Source organism: Phalacrocorax aristotelis, chromosome 2 (genome assembly GCF_949628215.1).
Source record: "Phalacrocorax aristotelis chromosome 2, bGulAri2.1, whole genome shotgun sequence".
Classification (NCBI taxonomy): Eukaryota; Metazoa; Chordata; class Aves; order Suliformes; family Phalacrocoracidae; genus Phalacrocorax; species Phalacrocorax aristotelis.
This window is the reverse complement of record NC_134277.1, coordinates 48,833,441-48,851,682: the sequence shown is the minus strand read 5'-3', so window position 1 is coordinate 48,851,682 and position 18,242 is coordinate 48,833,441. Positions and strand designations below refer to the sequence as shown.

The window sequence follows — 18,242 nt, the reverse complement described above, 5'->3', positions numbered from 1 at the left end:
ACCTTGGGGAATAGATTTGACACAAATCATGTGATCCAGACCTCAGTTCAGATCTGTCCAAGTCCTTGAAAACTGTTCAGTAGATGTGTGGACATCCTGCTGAAGCAGGCAGATCTCATTAGCCTACAACAGGTACCATCCATTCAAGATGTGCATGAAGTGGGTCACGGCCCAGGGGCTCAGCTGGCTGTTAGCCGGCACCAGGCATCGTTCAGCTGTGGGTGATTCAGAGGGAGACAAATTCATGGTCAAATGGCTCATGAGCTACAGCTGAGGCAAAGAAATTAGGAATTTCTAAGTGGTTATTTCACAGCACGTCTCCCAAGATTTTTCTACTGCTTATCATTAATTATCTTTGCTTGCCTGCTTATACTGGAAAGCACTAAAATTGGAAAAGCTATTTTATATGCAGAACTGGTGTTCCAAGTAGTAATTGCTGCCCCAAAGCCAGCAGGTGAATTGCAGCAGTTGAGTTCAATACAGTTTCCATAGTCTGTGTTAATTAGAAAGCCAGGCTAGTGAGTACAAAGCTCTTGGATATCTAAGGCATTATGAAAACCTAGCAATAGCATTTATTTCAGCCTCTCATGGAGGATATAAAGATGTATGTCCTTTTGTTGGCCTGCTATGTCTTGCCATGTGATCCTGCTAAGTATTCTCCAACTGTTGGCTTCAGAAATTATTTTCTTTCCTTTAAATTCTGTCACTTCTATCCTTTGTAATGCTAAATACCTTGAAGGAGACTCTAAATTGTTTTCTTACCCATGCTAATAATTAATTTCTCTGGAACCAGGTGATATATACTGATTCCAGCTGCCCTTTCCATCCCTGTTAATACATTTTTTAGATGAGGTGCCTGAAAAAAGGCAGGGCCCTGTTGATCAATATGCAGCATTGTCTGATGTAGGTTATTTTTTAATTATTATTATTTTCACCTTAATTGGCTGTTCACATGCTTTTTTCCTCTTTCTTTGTTGTTGCAGATCCTGCAGGCTCTAGGGAAATCGTATCACCCAGGCTGCTTCCGATGCGTGGTCTGCAACGAGTGTCTGGATGGTGTGCCATTCACTGTAGACTCTGAAAACAAAATCTACTGTGTTAGAGATTACCACAAGTAAGGACAAAATAAACAGCAGAGATGCTCCAATCAACAAACCTCTAATTTAGCTTTTCAGCTCATTAGAAAGCGTGGATTAATAAAAGAGGGACAGGATTAGAAGGTAGAAGTCGAGGATGGGGCTAGACCCTAGAAATTCCCGATGTCTCTCCTCTTGCCCTGCCATCGACTTTCTATGTAACTCTGAGGAAGTCAGCACCCCTAGGCTTCTGTTGCCGCTTCTGCAAAGCAGAGGTAGTGAGAAATAGCGCTCATGAAGTGTTCAGTGATGTAAGAAATCAGTCCACCCTGAAGTAAGGCTGTGAATGCCTGTTGAAATCAATGTGAGTTCCTTTTTGAGTAGCTGCAGGGCTGACACTGACTTTTAAAGAATGCTTTTAGAAATCAAAGTGAAACTTTTATCCAGCTCTAAATTAAACAACTGATAAATCCACTTAAAAAAAACACTTGTCATTTAGTAAAATAAAATGCCTGTCCTCTTAGCTGGTAGTTATGATATCAGAGCTGCACACATTTTGAGCATCCATTTGGCTCGCTTTGCTCCTTGCTCCATTTTCTGGGCAGGCAGAGTATTAAGTGTTGCTCACGCAGCCCCGGGAACTGTTCTGTGTTGTGCCAAGATTAGATTTGCCTCCATGTGCCACCGTTCTTCTGCAATTATGCACGTTTCCTTGCTATTTCATTTCATTATTTATTTACTGTGTTAAGTTTGGTTGTAAAGAACCTTATGGTCCCACAGCATTTTTCTCTGAGGTTTCCTGCCCCAGTGCAAAGCTGCTACTTCTATTAATGTGCTTTTCTGGGGACAGTCCTGCTCAGTTTCTCCTTCTTCTCTCTTCCAAATCTCTCAGCACCAGCCAAGAATTCTGCAGTGGGTTTGTTTTTTTCTCTGGCACTAAATGTAAAATGTAACTTTCTGCCTGACTGAGCAACGTGTACCAAGCATTATTTACAATCAATCCTAAAATGAATTTATGATATCAGGATGTAAAGCTTTCCTGTGGATAAGTTATTTACAGCTGCAGCTTTTCATCTTATTGCCGAGAACATACAGGCCTCTCTTTTCATGTTAATCTATAACTTGCCTTCACTTTCTCGTTGCTCTTCCAGAGTTTTAGCTCCAAAGTGTGCAGCATGTGGACTTCCTATTCTGCCCTCTGAGGTGAGAGCCTTTTATTTTGTATCCCCTCTGGGGAGGGAACGTGATGTCTCAAGCCTCGCCCTCTTCCACACTTGACCCTGTGTCAAGTCCGATGTCCTTGGGGATGGGGAGAGATGATCGCTTCCTCCGGCGTGCAACCTTTTGACTTAGGCTCATACACTGCCCATGAGATGTGACCCTTCTTTTGCTCAGTAATGAAGCTTATTTCTGCTGAGCCAGGCTGCTTTTTTTCATCTCTTGCTGGATTATACTGCTGTTAGTTTTATGTTTGGGATACCTTTCCTTTATGTCACTAAATGCTGGTGGTGCTCATGAATGACCTCTGTGTGACCCCTCTGGGACAAACTTGTTTTAATACTTAGAGGAGAAGGATCTTGGGCAAAACAATTTAAAATGCTAAGAAAAGTGATATATTGAAATTACCAAATCATTAATGCCTGATTTGGGATAGATGTGATTGTTAAACAGAGGGAATTTGACATTTTTGACGTTACATTTTAGAGGATATCTGCAGCCAATGATGAAGCTTTACAGTAAAAATAACCGCAGGTGGCAGGATTTATTTGTGGTGTCCAACCAGCAGCTCAAGTGCATTTGTTCAACATTCACGTTGTTGCAGGAAGCAATCTACAGAGTGTATGTGTCTGATCCTGCTGTAGTCCTTTGCAACTTCTCTTTTGCTTGAATGCTTACAGGGGTCTGATGAGACCATTCGGGTTGTGTCCATGGACAAGGATTACCATGTGGAATGTTATCACTGCGAGGTAGGTCAGCAGCTTTCTCAGGGAGTGGGCACTTAATAATGATAACTCCTATTATTTTTAAGATGGAAATAAATCTCCTCCTTTCCCATGGCAGTAGATGAGCAATTCAAACCTTGTATTGCACGACCCTTTCTATCAGAGGCTGAGAAATTTCCAGTTTGAGGACAAAAGTTTTTGCTGCAATGTGTTTCAGCTGCAGATTAATTTGCCAACCAATAAAGTTACGAGCAAAGAGTTAATTATCACTTCTCAGCTTGCCAGTTTATTTGTTAATGAATGAAACGTGATGAATTAGTAAGGCTCTATTGCTGCCTTTCAGAAGCCTTGAGCTCCAGATCACATTAGTGTATCTGATTTCCAAGTCAGATTGTTCAAAAATGCTAAGGTGATAACTGATCCTGTCTGGTGTAAGTTACCTTCACTCTCATGGGAAATGAATGTGTCATTGGGGCTGGAGAAAGGATATGGCTGCACAAAAAAATCCCAAGCGATGCCAGCTCTTAAATACCGTTTGGTCTCCATGCAGGGCTTCCCAGAGAGCTTTCATACTTCTGCTTTGCGAATTAAAATAAATAGATGTCTTCTCTCCCTGTGCTCTTATACAGTGGAAAGAGGCCCTGACTCAGCAGGCCAGTTTCACATCAGTACAATTGCAATTAATGTAATGGGAAGAGGTGAATCCTACCTGAGAGGGTAAGGAGACACAAGCACGTTTAAAATACATAGGGTTGTGCCTCGCCATGAGATAAAGCTTATTCAATAAAACTGCGTAAGACAAATTTGTACAAGACTGCCCCTCAAAATGCCTAGGTCAGATGCTTTCCTTTTCATGGCAAATGTTGTACTTACTAGGAAGGAGCTGTTGGCTGGGTGTTGTCTGTCCTTGTCACAAAATCACCCTCCTGGAAGCCAGACCCTGCTTGACACTGGAAGATGAACACATGGTCTAATAATTTGCATGACTTCTCTTTGCAGGACTGTGGAATGGAACTGAATGATGAAGATGGGCATCGCTGTTACCCGCTAGATGAACATTTGCTTTGTCACTCCTGTCATCTGAAATACATAGAGAATGGCACTACCCCAGCAGCTGTGTACCAGCACCACTACTAGGCAGCGTGGCAGCCATGGGAGAGCCCGGACAGAAGACTTCTTACGTGATCTCCCTCTCCCCACCCTCAGTTGATTTCCTGTGCATGTTTTTCACCAGTTGGCAATGTTCCTGTAAAAGGATATGAGAGACTTTTGCTGGATTCCCAGACTCTGTATGCGTGTGAGTTCCAGCTGTATCCACGTCTACTTGACCAAGAATGTGGCATGGTATCTAAACCAATCAGTTTACTTTACGTGCCTTTTTCTGCTTTCTGGAGATTCCTCTTGGCTCATTTTGGAAGATTCATCAGTGAAAAGCGCAACTTGCTCTCGTGCCTATGAACTCAGATCGCGCCATGCGCAATCTTAAAGCCAGAGGCTGGCTTGCTTGCCTGCCTGCTGAGGACATACCTTAGGTCTACTAAGTGCTTCCTGACAAGCACATTTCATCAGATTCCCTGAAGGACATCAACCTATTAATACCAGGTTTTAGACACTCTCTCTCTCTTTTTAGTAATTCTTTAGGAAAAGAAAGGGGTCTGTGCAAAATGGCACGCCCGGACCTTCCAGTTAATTCCTTGAACTCCAGTATCAAGTCTGGCTGTGAAAGCACCAGCTCTCCAAGCACAACCCAGGCATGCTGGCTGGCAGGTGGAGGCCGACATCCCATTTCAAACAGAACAAAAAACTGGAACAAGCTAGGCTAAGCTACTGTGGTGACTTGGGGCCTGGGCTTGTGTGCCAGCGTGATACGCAGGGGCCAGTATGCTGTGTCAGTCTGAATAGCAGATTATATTTGGAAAGGAAGGGTCTGGATGCTGAAAGTGTGGACACTGGGGAAATCCAGCCTCGTTCTTGCTTGCAGAGCTTGCTTTGGAGAAAAGCTCTCCCTACACAGACACTTGCCCGAGTTTCTCAGCTTGTCCCCACAGCTCAGCCCCCAGCCTGGCCACTCCTTTCCCTGGTGTTTACCCAGCACAAAGCCATTTCATAATGGTGCTTATTTAGAGCTCTGGGAACAAGCTCGAGATTGTTATGAAGGCTTTGTTAGACATGGATTTAGAGCCTTGCTCCACAACCTGTACTCAAATGAGTACGTTGGTATAAACAGATTTGCTTCCATGAATAACAACAGCTTATCTGAGCAAGGGGTTAGTGAGTTTGGCCCTTCCTTTCTGTTCTGCTGAGAAAGAAGAAAGGCAGATCATTTCTGGTTTTGAACCCCCTGCTCTATAGTAAAAGAAATCTGCTCACCTGGTATGTGTTACATATAAGATACATGTGCCTGCAGTGCATGTTCTGTAGGTACCAAAGCTGTACAGCCCCTCATGTACAGGTACAAAGTTTTTGTTTAAGAAAAAGTTTTTAATTTAAAGTCTCAGATGCAGTCAGGGATCTTAGCTACCCTTTCCAACATATTTTGTGAAAAAAACTAGTTAAATCCTAACATATCCATGCTAAAGATGTAAATTCAGTTCTGATAGATAGAGGGCAGGATGAAGATCTTTTTAGTGAGGAAACTACAATAAATAAGCTGAGCGGTGGCACTGGGACTCCCGACATGAGCCTCTGCCAAGAACCCACTATGGTCAATCAAACCTCTTTTCCCGTAGCATGAATGTAGCTAGATAGGTGCTTGAACTTCACACCGAGTAGTCAGACTGCCTCGTGTACCCATCTGGAGCAGCACAGGTGCTGGCTGTAGCAAGCTGCCTGTACTAATACATACCACGGGCCTCTGTTTTGAGTGGTGCAAGTTGCTGCGCTAAGTATTAAACAGAGGCAGAAGCATCTGCGGTAAAACTGATGAAGACCAGTGGCCTGTTAGCACCTTCCTACACATCTGTATCAGCTTGCCTTGGCTGAAGTGTGAACGTCTGAAACTGCCCAAGCCTCAGGAGCTGGGTGGTTTTGACATGGAGTTTCATTGGGCTGGCAAACCACCCAGCCTTCTGCCCCACACAGCTGTAAGTGCCTCCGCCTGTTGCTGCTGCTCTTTGGGATAGCGATGGTGGCACTTGGCTGGAGATCAGTCCTGGGCTGGAAACCATCCAGAGCCCCGGCTTTCGTGCAGCTTAGCTCTGTGGTGACGTTTCTCCTGGGGACATGCAGCCCCTTGGGGAGCGACAAAAAGCTCAAAGGGGTGACTTTCTCACCACAGTATATGTGGGTCTGGGACATCTATGATTCAGAGAGCTGTATCTGTGATTTTAGAGGAAGTAAAATTGACCCTAAATATGTGAGCTCCCTGTAGCCTGAAATTTGGCTTCCTAATTCTGGATACCGAAGGGATGGGAACCTGACATAAAATATAACTGGTGCTGTATATAGACAATATGGATTGGGGACAACAAAACACCCAGGGCAGATCCTGCAGTGCTCTCATCCTGGTGTGACATGTCAGCTTGTGTCCTGCAGTGCAGCTGGGCACGTGGCAGGAGGGTCTCATGATGCGACTCTGATCTTAGGACTACCTGAAGGGACTGAGGTGGAAAATAATGCCACCTGAGTGTCCCTGGTAAATAATTCAGGTAGTCCTGGGCAGGTGGTTCTCCTCTCTGAGCTTTGGCAGTGAAGGCAGTGAGATAATCAAAGTGGTTTCTGGAAGTGAGCTGGAAACGCCAGCCCTGATCTGTTGTTCTGTCTCTGAGACGCCAGCTATTACGTGGCTCCTGCTTTTGCTAGCTCTTGGTTTTTAGAGCAGGCCCTCACGCACATTTTCTGGCCTCCATTTTGGGAAGATCTGAAAACACTAGCAGGGCTGATATTTTCATTCTAGGCTGTGGTTTAAACTACCATCTCACTCTTGCAGCCTTCCCTACAACCCCAAAATAAGCAGGCAAGAAGGGGCAGGGGAGAAGGTCAGTTTTCCGTCATGGAAAGCCTCGAGCAGCCCGTTTGTGGAGCCTTCTTTGCATCAACAGGAAGTTTGGCCTCTGCGCCCACACAGTGTCTTGTAACTCCTGTCAGCGATCCCATATCCCTCAACGCTGGGGAAGTGAAGGCTGCCCTACTTTCTGTTTTGAGACCTGGTATAAATTATTAAGTGCCAATACACTCCTTTCCTATATTTACAAAGAGCTAGAAATGACAAAATGAAGCTATTGAAAATGGAGCGTGTGAGGTGGGGGTTTTGACACTAAAGTGTCTGCTGCATTGCCCTGCGCCCCTACGTGTGCTAACTCGCACCGCTTTTATCTTTGGGAGTTCGAATTCATTTAAGCTCCTTATTACTCTTGCCTTTTCTCCTAGGCTGTGGGTGTCTGAGTCCGTGTTGATTATCCCCTGCTTGTCCCTGGCTCTGCGGCTGCCTGATGGTGAGTCTGGTGGGGAGGCAGGGGCACCCTGCACAGGAGAAGCTTCTCCTCCTCCTGACCCCCCAGCCACCAGGCATCCGGGGAGCTGCAAGTCCTGGGGCTGGAGGGGCGAGGCTTTGCATGCTCTGCTGAAGAATTTCAGAAAACATGTTAAGTTCTGCCTGTCACCTCGCTGATACGCATTGGGTTTTGCTGTTCACATGAACCTTGTTGTCTTTTTATTTATTAAGATGCTGAAACGTGCTGTGAAAGGTTAGTCGTCACTCCTCCCCAGCCTGCTCTTCTGGCTGGTTTTAGGGTAGGGGAACCTTGGAAGTCCCATTGTGCTGGTAATGAGTAACTCACATGCAAATAGTTCTTCAAGTGAATTCCCTGAAACTCGTTTTCAGGAGCCAGAGCTTAATACATCTTTTCGTTCAGATCATACTGTTAAATTTCTATTGTTTAGAAATAGGGATTTTTGCAGAAAAGCCAGGGGAAAAGCCCCAGCGTAAAAGCAGCAGACATTTTTGTGTAATTTAAAGCATAAGAAACACCTGTGATCAGTGTGATTTAGGAAACTGCCCTTATGTGAAATGCAGGGAACAGCATTTTCAAACACCCTGGTGAGGAGCATTTGATGAGGTCTGTGGCTCTTCAGATTCTGAGTTTCATCTGGGGGCTTTTAAAATGTTTTCCCAGTCGTTCAGGGCTTAAATGATTTTTTTGTAGATCTCTTTACTACAAATTGAATAGTTGCTTGGTCTGGAGATGGTGGAGTCTCATCAGCATGAGGTATGTTATGGCAGATGTGAAAGTGGGAAACCAGTCTCATAAGAGCTGGGTCGGGTCTGGCTGGCCATTCAAAAGGAAAGGGTGTCTCTGGCTGCCAAGAGAAGAGAGTAAATATCTCCCTGTGCTTTCTTCTTGTGCTGATTTATAGCACTGAGTAAATATTTGGCATCCCTGAATTTCAGTATTCGGGTCTGTTTGTAAGCACTGCTGTGACCTCCTCCTCTCCATCCCGTGAGTTCATAACCCTAGGGAGGATCACAGGCACGCTCTTCCTCATTAATTTAGTCCCAGTTTTGCACTTCTGTATTTCCTTGGAAATTTTACCACTTAGTTATTTCAGCAACAGCAAAACCAGGTCCTTGCTTAAAGGAAAATGGACACATGCCGCTCCCCATCCTTACTTGAACACTTTGACCTGATCCGCCAGATGACCTGAATATCAGCCTGCTGCTGGTCGATGCAGCGGCAGCTTTGTACTCTGCTGCTGTTGCTAAGAAAATTGCACGAAGGACTCTGTCTGCATTAAACCTGAAGTGCACAGGCAGGCAGTCCCACTGAAACCAGTAAGGCTGTGCACGTACATGAAAATCAATGGGTGTGTGTAGGTCAGTGTTGGATCAAGGGCAGAGTGATTTTATTACAGACAAGACGTACCTGGGGATGAATCTGGCAGTATAAAAGTTGCTTTGAAAAGATTGCTGGAATGGACTGCCAACTTTTTTGTTCAATAAACTGAAGCAGTGGGGGTGCACAGAGAAAGACAGATGTGACTTGAAAAATCCAGTAGCTGTAGGGAAAAGAGGACAGGTGATTACAGAGAGCAGGGGAGAAGGTGGATAGAGGGGATTTGGTTTAGTTCGTTGTATTCCTGGACATTTATTAGAGGGGGTTTTGCGGGGAAGCACACCTGCGTACACTGGTCTGGACCATGCTTCTCCCATGTCAGCCTCAGCTGCGTGCTCTGTGTCCGCTTTTGTGGTTGTGCATGCTGTCGTGTCTGTGCACGTGGACATGTGGCATGTGCTGCCCATGAGAGACCTGCCTTTCACACCTCTGTATCCATGCCAAGTGTTTGTAGATGCATTTTGAGCAAAACTTCTGTGCATAAATGTGAGGTCAAGTTGACCCAGGCTTATTGCTGGAGAAACATCTCTGGAGTCAGTACCTGCAGGCAGGGAAGGGCTATGGCCAGAAACATGACCTTTTTTCCCCCCATCCTCTGAGGGAAGCACCTGCAACACTGGGAGAAGCTGGGAGGGGCTTTGCCTCTCTTGTCACGTTGCATTTGTGCGTTCACTTTTCTGTTTCTGTGTCCTGCAGCTTGCTAGCTGCAGTGGCACTAGGTGTACTTACCAGAGCCAATCAGACAGATGTCTTCCTGCCATGAGCCCAGACAGAGCCCAGAGCTGCTCACCCATCCTAAGGAGAAGCAAATTTAAGCTTTTCTGAGCAATAAAAATCCTCAGCCTGCTTTCTTCCAGGGCAGCCAGAAGCTTGCGTGGCAATATGCATCAGGAGCCTGCTAAGACAAGATGAGAGATGGGAAGAAACTGTCCCTGCGGGGAAAATACGTGGCATAGAGACCCTGAAGGCAGATGACAGGGATGCCCCGTGGCCCCAGTGCAGGTGCAGGGATAACTGGGCTGCAGTTCCCAGGCCTGCTGGCACCGACCCTCGTCCCCGCGCAGCAGGTCTGCGGTGCACGGCCAGATGGGGACCTGGCGCACACACGCAGCCTGTGGTTTTCTGCATCTGGAAAGCAAATCCAGAGCCTGGCTAATGATACTGAATGGTACTAATTATTCTGTTTATATTTCTTTCAAAGCTCAACTCCAGGAGAGAGTATTTTAGTATTTGTGCTGGTGTAACTAACCTTAGCCACCTGTGAACACAGCCCTTTTTTTCTTCAGTGCTGTTATTATTTATAAAAAATGAAGGCTGGCAGCAGAGGTGAAGCCACTAGCCTGTTGTAATTTCAGTGATTAAAGACAATACTGTAAAGCAGTGCTCAGCGTCAAGTCTTTCCTAAAATTACAATGATTGTCATCACCCAGAGTCCGTGGGGAGGGAGTTACACTGTGAAATTAGTTTCCCAACTTCTGCCTTCCTCCTGTTCCCCTTCCTCAGTAGCTGAAGCAGGGACTGGTGGGAGGGAACCTTCTTAGTGGAGTTCACTGGAGATTTCCAGTCCTTCGCAGGCAGCTGGGATTCGCTACGGTCCCATCTTGGGCTGTTCTGCTCTGGCAACCCTCTGGGGAGACCCTGGTCCCACAGTGAGGAGCTGGGGAGGGATGTGCCACGGGTGGGAGCAGGCTCTGGTCCCAGCATGGGGGTGTGCTTTGCAGTGGTGGTGGGGAAGGTTTTTGGGGAGAGTCCCCGTGGTTCTGAGAGGCAGGTGGCCACGTGGTGCCCATGTTGGCTTTGCTGCACTCAGCAACCATGATGCCTCGTGTCTGACGACGGGATGCTTAAGTACTGCTGGCTGAGCAGCACCACAGCGCTACCAGCTAAAATGAAGCGAATAAACAGGATGACCTGTAATTATACTTTGGGGTTCCCCCTGGGGGCAGGACTCTGCCCAAAACCGGGGAATGATACCCAGAGGGCTGGATCCAGTGGGAAATTGGCCAGGAGGTGCCCCAGGCCTGCTCCACACTGAACCCCCAGACCTGGCCTTCCCCCCACAGCCCCGGTGGGGCTGCACAGGCAGGCACCATCCCCCACTGCAGCAGCCGTCCCCGAGGTGGTCCCTGTGGCAGGGAGGGGGCTGCCAAGCACCATGGAGAAGGCTGCCAGGCCCTGCAACGCTGCCCAACCCCGGGGTGCTTTGGAAGCGCCTCCACCTGGTGGACCCCCACGCTGGGGGTATGAGGGTGCCATGGGGGGTGTCGGTGTAGGAGTGGCGGCCTTGTCCGGGAGCGGAGGGGGTGCGGGCAGCATCCCTGGGCTGGAAAAAATGAGAGCGCGTGCAAGAAGGGAAAAAAAAAAATGAGCAGCCGAGCCAGCCAGGAGTCGAACCTAGAATCTTCTGATCCGTAGTCAGACGCGTTATCCATTGCGCCACTGGCCCTGCTCGTAACACAGTTTCTCCCCGCACCCACTTCACCACAGACCGCGCGCGGGGGCAGGGCCGCCGCTCGGACGGCAAGCCAATCCAACGCGACCTCACCGCCGCCGCTCCTCCCAGCGGCTCCCCTGGGGCGTCGCTTAACTGCCCCACCCGCCCTCTGGCCAATCCCCCACCGGCTTCGTTTGAATGTTCCCGCCCCTCCCGCCCCCCTGTCGTGCGTCACAGTGTCGCGGTGCCCCGGTGGTTCCCGGCACGCCGGGGGCGGGGCTAGAGCGCAGTGCCTCAGCCAATGGCGGTGCCTCCGAGTCAGCCCAGTCAGCCCCCCCCCTCCCTTCATAGGCAGTGCCCCGCCCTGTGGCACTCGCTAACGTGCCCGAGTAGGTTTGTCCCGTGCGGGGTCCCGTCCCTCAAGGCCGGGGCCGCGTCAGGTTGGGAGAGAGCGAGCGGCCGGGCCGGAGGGGCCGGGAGCGTGGCCGAGCGGAGCCGGCGGCGGCCGGAGGGGGACGAATGGCGGCGGCGGCGGCGGCAGGAACGACGGCGGCGGCGGCCTACGCCAGCCTGAAGCTGTGAGTGACCCGCCGTGGCGGGGGCGGGGGACGGGCGCGGCTCTGTCACCTGCCGCTGCCGGCGGGGAGGGAGGGAGGACAGGGCCGGCCATTGGAGCATCGGTCGCCTGTCCCGTCCCGTCCCCTCCCTCCTCTCCGGGGGGCCCCGGGGCTGCCAGCCGGGCTGGGGCCGCCGCCGCTCCCGCGCTTCCTGGGTCAGCGGGAAGGGCTTGGCCCGGGGCAGCGGCTGCGTGCGGCATCCCGGGCGGGAGCGGGGGGAGGAGGAGGAGGACTTTGGCCGCGGGTGCGGATCTCGTCCGCGTTCAGCCACCATCCGGTGCCGCAGCTGCCGGTGGGAGCGCTGCCCGCCTCGTCTGCCTCTCGCACACAGACGCCTGCGGGTCTCCAATGGGGGCCGCCTTGGCGGGAGGGGAGGGGGGCTCTGCCCCGCCGGGATGGCTGGCGGTGGTGGGGGGTGGGCAGCGCCGCCGGGAGGGAGGTGCTGCTCTGCCGTGGAAGCAGGTCTGGACAGAGGAGCGGGGGAGCCTGGACTGTCCTCTGCTTCCTTCATAGGTGACTTGTGTAGGAACTCGGGCAGCGATGCTAACGTAAAGCTCTGTGTATGCAGTGTTACTTGCCAGCAGAAGATTCCTTAAGCGTGATTACCCATCGATCCTTTGTGGCACAGGTTTTTTTTTTCTGGTATGGTTTTGACGCCGGTTGATGATTTTTGAACTTTTGGGGCTGTCCTGTGGCTTCTCAAATAAATTTTTCTAACCTCCTGGTGTAATTTTTTTCACTGAAACAAAGGTTTTTAGGGGAGACTTTGAACTTGCATGTGCCAGATGTTTGCTTGCTGCCTTTATACAGTGAAAGAAGTTGCATAACCAAAGCAATACAAAATTAAAACTGAAGAGGCATTTCCATTATAAGCCCTCACATTGGCCGGTTGAAACTCCTGCAAAAATTACTCTGAGACTCAACAGTGAAATGTCCTTGTATGTCCTAAAGGCGTTCCCAGGCTTTTGACCTCTAAATATTAGCTAGAAACTCTATAATTGAGTTACTCATGCCATTCTCAGGCAGTGAAAATTATTTTTAAGCCTGATTTAGCTATACTTAATGCTCTGTTAAATTTCATTTGACAGTCATCAACTGGATTCGGAGCAAACATACTTAGATCTTTTGTAGACATTTGTATAAACAGTTTATCATAACGCTGTTATGTGTTTCAAAATCTCTGGGCATCTTTCCTTATTTTGATTAGGTAGCTATGTGAGGGTACACAAACACTGGAGACACTTGAGTATTACTGAAGGGTGAGATCAGTAGTGATGGTTGAAAGACTTGCTTATTTGGCAGAAAGCTTGTCTTTTTCCCTCTTATCACCGAAATGATCTTTGTCTTTCTTTAAGCTGAACTTGTGATCTTTTTGCCTGCAGAGGAGAAAAGGTGAGTTGTAAGAGAGGCAGTTATGCGGCTTGTAGTACACAGTCTTCCTTGCTGAGAATTTTAAGTAAAAGCACTTCTCTGGATACAGGCTAGTAAAGAATTATCTCATTTAAAGTTTAATCTTAAAGTAAGTTTTGATCTCTTTAGAACAAGGCTGTGTCAAATGTGCTTTAATGTGAATTTTTTCATAAGCTTGAAAACAGAATTGTTTTCTGTTCTGAAAAACAGGCGCTTTTTTCCTGTTAGTGCACCAAGTTGTGGTAATGCCTAAAGGCTCTCTACCAAGCATTTTAAGATACAGGGCCATAACTTGGGTGAGGGCCAAGCTCACTATATTGGCAAGGTCAAAGGAGAATGTGCTTCTGAGAAATCCAGGCTAGACTTCAGTCTGGGGATTTAGTGGTAACAGTGTTTTGTGTGTTTTTATTTTTTTTTCAAACTGACTTTTCATTCTCACTATGGAAAGGTCAGATTTTGCAACTGCACCTCTTCTGCGTAGTCTGGTGGCCCTGTATGGAGCGTCGCTGATTGTAGCACTCTGCAGGGTCCCATTCCGCACATCCAGTCAGGCATTCTAGCTTTGAATGCAAACCTCTTGCTCCTAATGTTATCCAAAGCAGTGACTCAAACCTGTTGTGCCACTACACTTAGTGATAACACTAAGTGTTATCAGTCAAGTTCAGGTGATACCGGTAAAAATGTCTGGTGTCTGTGCTACTGTTGGAACTATTTGAGTTAAACCAACAGTTACAGGGGAAAACTCTTAACCTGAAAACTGCTATCTGTAGTTGTGTCATCTCTGCCACTGCTGTACTTATTTCAACTTCCTCTTGTAGCCTTCGGGAATAAATTGTAAAATTCAAAGAGCTATTGCAGGTAGCAAGCTGGTACATGGTAATGAAGCTTCCTGTCCAATTAATCAATAAAAAAATGCTTGGTAAAGCTGTCTGCAGAATAGAGAGAATCCTGGCTGTTGTTTTGGCTCACTTAAAATCTCTTCTTTTCCCTTTGTGCTTGGGTGAAGACTTATCTTGCTGATAGCTGCCTCTGTATCCTCGGGGTCTCTGACACTAGCTGTGTTTCAAGTTTAACTCCTCCTGCCCACAGCTGTGCTTACATGCCTTGTGGATGTACTCTTCAGTCATTGGTAGCTACACACTTAAACACAGTGCCTTCCTGCTGTCTGTATTTGGGAAAAAGATGCCAAAAGTGCATCTTGTCTTTGGGTTTTTTCACTTGTTTTCTAAACTGAGTTTTCAGAGCTTGGATAATACTTCTAGAAAGAATGGCTATACATCTTTTTCTGCTTAGTCTAAGTGGCTGTCATGGTGAAGCTCAGGGGTGTTGGTGGAGGAGGGCATTAACGTATGCAGTAAATTATGTGTCATCTTAAGTGAAACTTAATTGGAAGCAGTTATTATGAAGCTATGCCTATAATATGCACCTTTTTTGTTTTTAAATGGTATTTCCATTAGTGTGTTTTTAGTCCTGGGATTATACTCCCATTCTCCTCCCTGCAACAACTACTGCTCCGTGGGAGATGTTCCAGTTCCTTGAGCTGTTTCTGCTTGAGGGGTAATATTTATTGTAGGCATATAATTAGCACACCTGCTCACCTAGAAAATCTGGAATCTCTGGAGTGTTGAAACCATCAGTGTGTTAGCACTATCACTTAACACGCTGTTGGGACTCTGCATGAATGTACAAATGTCTTTCCTATATCTCACTACAGACCACTTTGGTATCTTGAGTACAGCAAATGCATTTCTGCGCAGTACAGGATGTTCTTTTGGCTTGCTTTATGACAGTATTTAGAGGCTGACATCAAAGAGGTTCCTGCATTAGAGCAATGTTAAGTATTTTATGGTGAAATAATCAATTACTGAAGTAAGGGTTTGGCTGTTCAGGAAGGCTTAAGCGATATTGAGTGAAGTACTATCTTTAGTTGCCATTAGAGTGTGATGGGTCCTCTTTCATGCTGTATCTGAACACAGGAGTATTCTTGTCTAAGATCTGCTAATTAAAATGTGGGACGCAACTCTGCATCCACTTCGTGACGTACAGCACTGCTTTATAATATAGCTAATGAAGTGAAACTTCACAACAAATATACAAACTAAGAAAGACTATCTCAATTAACTGTAAGTTAAGCTGAGTTTATACATGGCATAAGCAAGCAATGTTTTTTTCTATGTTTCTCTATTGGGAAGCAACACTTTCTTTTGTAAGGCAGCCTTTTGCCTTGGGCTATTAAATGGGACAACTCTTTCTTTGATTAATGGCTTAAAAAGAGAAGGCAATGTCGTCTTAAAGAGATCCATGAAAGCTGTCAGTTAAAACAACAAAAGACTGTTTTTCTTAGAAGATCTGAAGATACAGCTCAAGAGTTTTGAGGTAGGATGTCTTCCTCTCTTTATTTTGATTCATACAATTCAGGTTTACTGTATTCCTATGCTTCGCAAGAAATTGAGGATCTTTTCAATATAAGTAACTAACAAGAGAAAAACACAAAACCTGTGAAACTTCCTGCTTTAAGGTAACAGCAAAGTATCTTTGCTTTTGTAGGGACTTTCAGAAAGTTTTAGAGGAAGACCACTCTTGACATAACACCAGCCTTGTTCAGATGCTCACTATAAGCATGGCAAATATCTTTATTCAAAGCATGACTTGGATGCTACTGAAATAACTACAGAAATGAGAGATACTGGGTTAACTGTCATTCAGATTCTAACTGGTCATAGGTGCTCTTGTCCTTTTTTCTCAGGCCCATGTGTAACAGTCTCTTATCTGGGCATTAACAATGCCTCTTGAATCTAAAAACTTACGCTGCAATGCAGTACTTAGCCCAGTTTTGGAGAGAATGGGGGTTACCTTCAGTAGAGGAATTTAGTTTTCTCTTGCTCCACTACACTGCTAGGTGTACTCACTTACGTCAGTGACCAGAATGATTTCACAAGAGTGGTAGTGCCTGAACTAAAGAAACTAGAAAATCAAAAGCCTTAATCTTCAGTGGGAGTTTTACTGAATTTTCTTCTTGCTTTTTAAAGGCAAGACAGTTGAAAGCATTTTCTAACTTTAGCCTCTGTGCACCCTTTTTAAATAGGTTCTCCTTTTGACCGCTTCTTCAGCAACATGAGCTGAAATAATGCGGGGGGAGGGGACCAGGAAAAAAAAAAACAAAACCAAACCCACCCCCAAACACAAACCACAATCAAACTCAAACTGAGGCCTGATGTGTAATTACTGTGTTTTCCTCCTAGGTCATCTGTCTTTAAATCAATGGCAGATACTTTTTTCGACTTTGAATTGTAGGGATGAAACCTACTGAATGAATTCTTTAATCTCTTGGCAGCAGTCCACACAGTTTGGAGATGATTTTCAAAACGAGATATGAGTTACCTTCAGTAGTACTTGAATTTGGTGGTTGCAGAGCTTCAATACCTTTCCTTTTCTTGAGTACTGTGAGTTTTGCTACCAATGCCAACTATTTCCATTTATCACTCCCTTTGTTCTTTAGCAACACTAAGAAATATTGCATGATAATGATGGATCATTTTAACAATGGTTAAAGAAAAAAGTAAATGAGAGGAATTCAGATTTTGTGGAGGTTTTATGTGCTGTAATGGAAGCAAGATATTGCTGTTAAGAATTCATGATGTTTTGGATGGTTATAGACAGCAGTGACAACGTAGTCAAGGAGAAGGCAGACTCCAGTGTCAAATATGAAAGTTATACAAAAGCAGAACATAGCCTGGTGTATGAAAACTAGTTTCAAAATAACTACAGAGATTATAGGCTTCTAGAAAACACTAATTTCTTTGTTGTTATACTAGCACTTGGACTTTCATCTGTTACTTACTTCATTAAAGGAGCAGAGTTAATCTGTCTGCAAACTCCTAATGGTTGTAAATGATCCTTCTTTCAGCATTTTAATATAATCTTCTCGGATCAGTAAAATAAACGTGTGTTATCTTTCTGAGCTTGTTATAGACATACAGACTTGGTACTGAGTAGAGTCAGTGGAAAACCGCTGTTCTTGCGGGCAATGTTCATCAGCTTCCTTCCTGAAAGAAGTGGAAGGCAATAATCTTAGTTATAGCCATCTTACGATGAAAAGGTGATCTAAATGAGAATGAGCCTGCTAGCCTAGTTCTGGTAATTGGTAAGTTTATGTTTAACCTAGGCATTTTGGTAATTGTATAAACCCAGGCATTTTGGCTGAAACCTTTTGGAGTCTTGGCCTCCTCTTCAACTGTATTATAGAAAACTTTCAACTATTTACACAACTGAAGCAAGAACTAAGTGAGTCATTGTCAGTTGTATTTTAGGCAGTTTTTAATGGTGATCTGAACGGGGAAGTATTTGTTTAAGTTCTCTCAACTTCATAGACTGGCAACCCGATTTCTTCCTGCCCCTACCCCCAAGACCTCCAAAACAAAACCAGCCAAAGCTCCAAAACAGTCAGTGCCCAGACTGTTTCAGTGTGCTGCAAGCTGCTGACGCCTCAGGCCAGTTTGGACCATTGAACTGAAAACAGGGATCACTTGTGTTCTCCATCACGCTTTCGTCACCAGATCTGGTCTTGGATAGGACCATAGGAAGGACAATTTTGATTGCGAAGTTGTCTTTTCTGTCCATGTCAAGGGTAAAACATAGTTTAAGCAAAGACAGAAATGTACAGGCATTGTGTAGGAGGAGATGAAGGTGAGTAAAAAAACTGTCAAAAGGGCAATGGTGGTGGCAGGAGACAAAACAAGGGCTATGATTTGAGAGAGAGAAATGTTGGGGGCTGGCTTAGTGAAACAGGGCATAGACATGTATTGGGAGGCTGGGCATAATTTGCGCTAGCAGCCTTAATTCTCATTTTTCTTAACTCATGGATGATGAGGGTAAAAGAATTCATGTTCTTCAGGGAGAAATTATTATTCTTGAGTGAGTAAATAAAAAAT

General features: G+C 46.0%; 2 protein-coding genes and 1 non-coding gene across 3 annotated transcripts in view; 2 read left to right on the top strand and 1 right to left on the bottom strand.

Annotated features, from left to right (window-relative positions):
* LIMD1 (LIM domain containing 1) overlaps positions 1–4,374 on the top strand; it is a 29,423-nt gene extending 25,049 nt beyond the window's left edge. Inside the window, exons 5-8 of the mRNA XM_075083432.1 lie at positions 984–1,114; positions 2,228–2,279; positions 2,975–3,043; positions 4,019–4,374. Of these exons, the coding sequence (XP_074939533.1) occupies positions 984–1,114; positions 2,228–2,279; positions 2,975–3,043; positions 4,019–4,156 (390 nt within the window). The 3' untranslated portion in view covers positions 4,157–4,374. The remainder of the gene's footprint in view (positions 1–983; positions 1,115–2,227; positions 2,280–2,974; positions 3,044–4,018) is intronic.
* A 6,849-nt stretch (positions 4,375–11,223) lies between these two features.
* Positions 11,224–11,296, bottom strand: TRNAR-ACG (transfer RNA arginine (anticodon ACG)). The gene has a single exon. It is a non-coding gene; the product is annotated as a tRNA-Arg (tRNA).
* Positions 11,297–11,655: 359 nt separating this feature from the next.
* The window catches only part of SACM1L (SAC1 like phosphatidylinositide phosphatase), a 32,964-nt gene continuing 26,377 nt past the window's right edge, over positions 11,656–18,242 (top strand). The window contains exon 1 of the mRNA XM_075083429.1: positions 11,656–11,862. Within this exon, the coding sequence (XP_074939530.1) occupies positions 11,804–11,862 (59 nt within the window). The 5' untranslated portion in view covers positions 11,656–11,803. The remainder of the gene's footprint in view (positions 11,863–18,242) is intronic.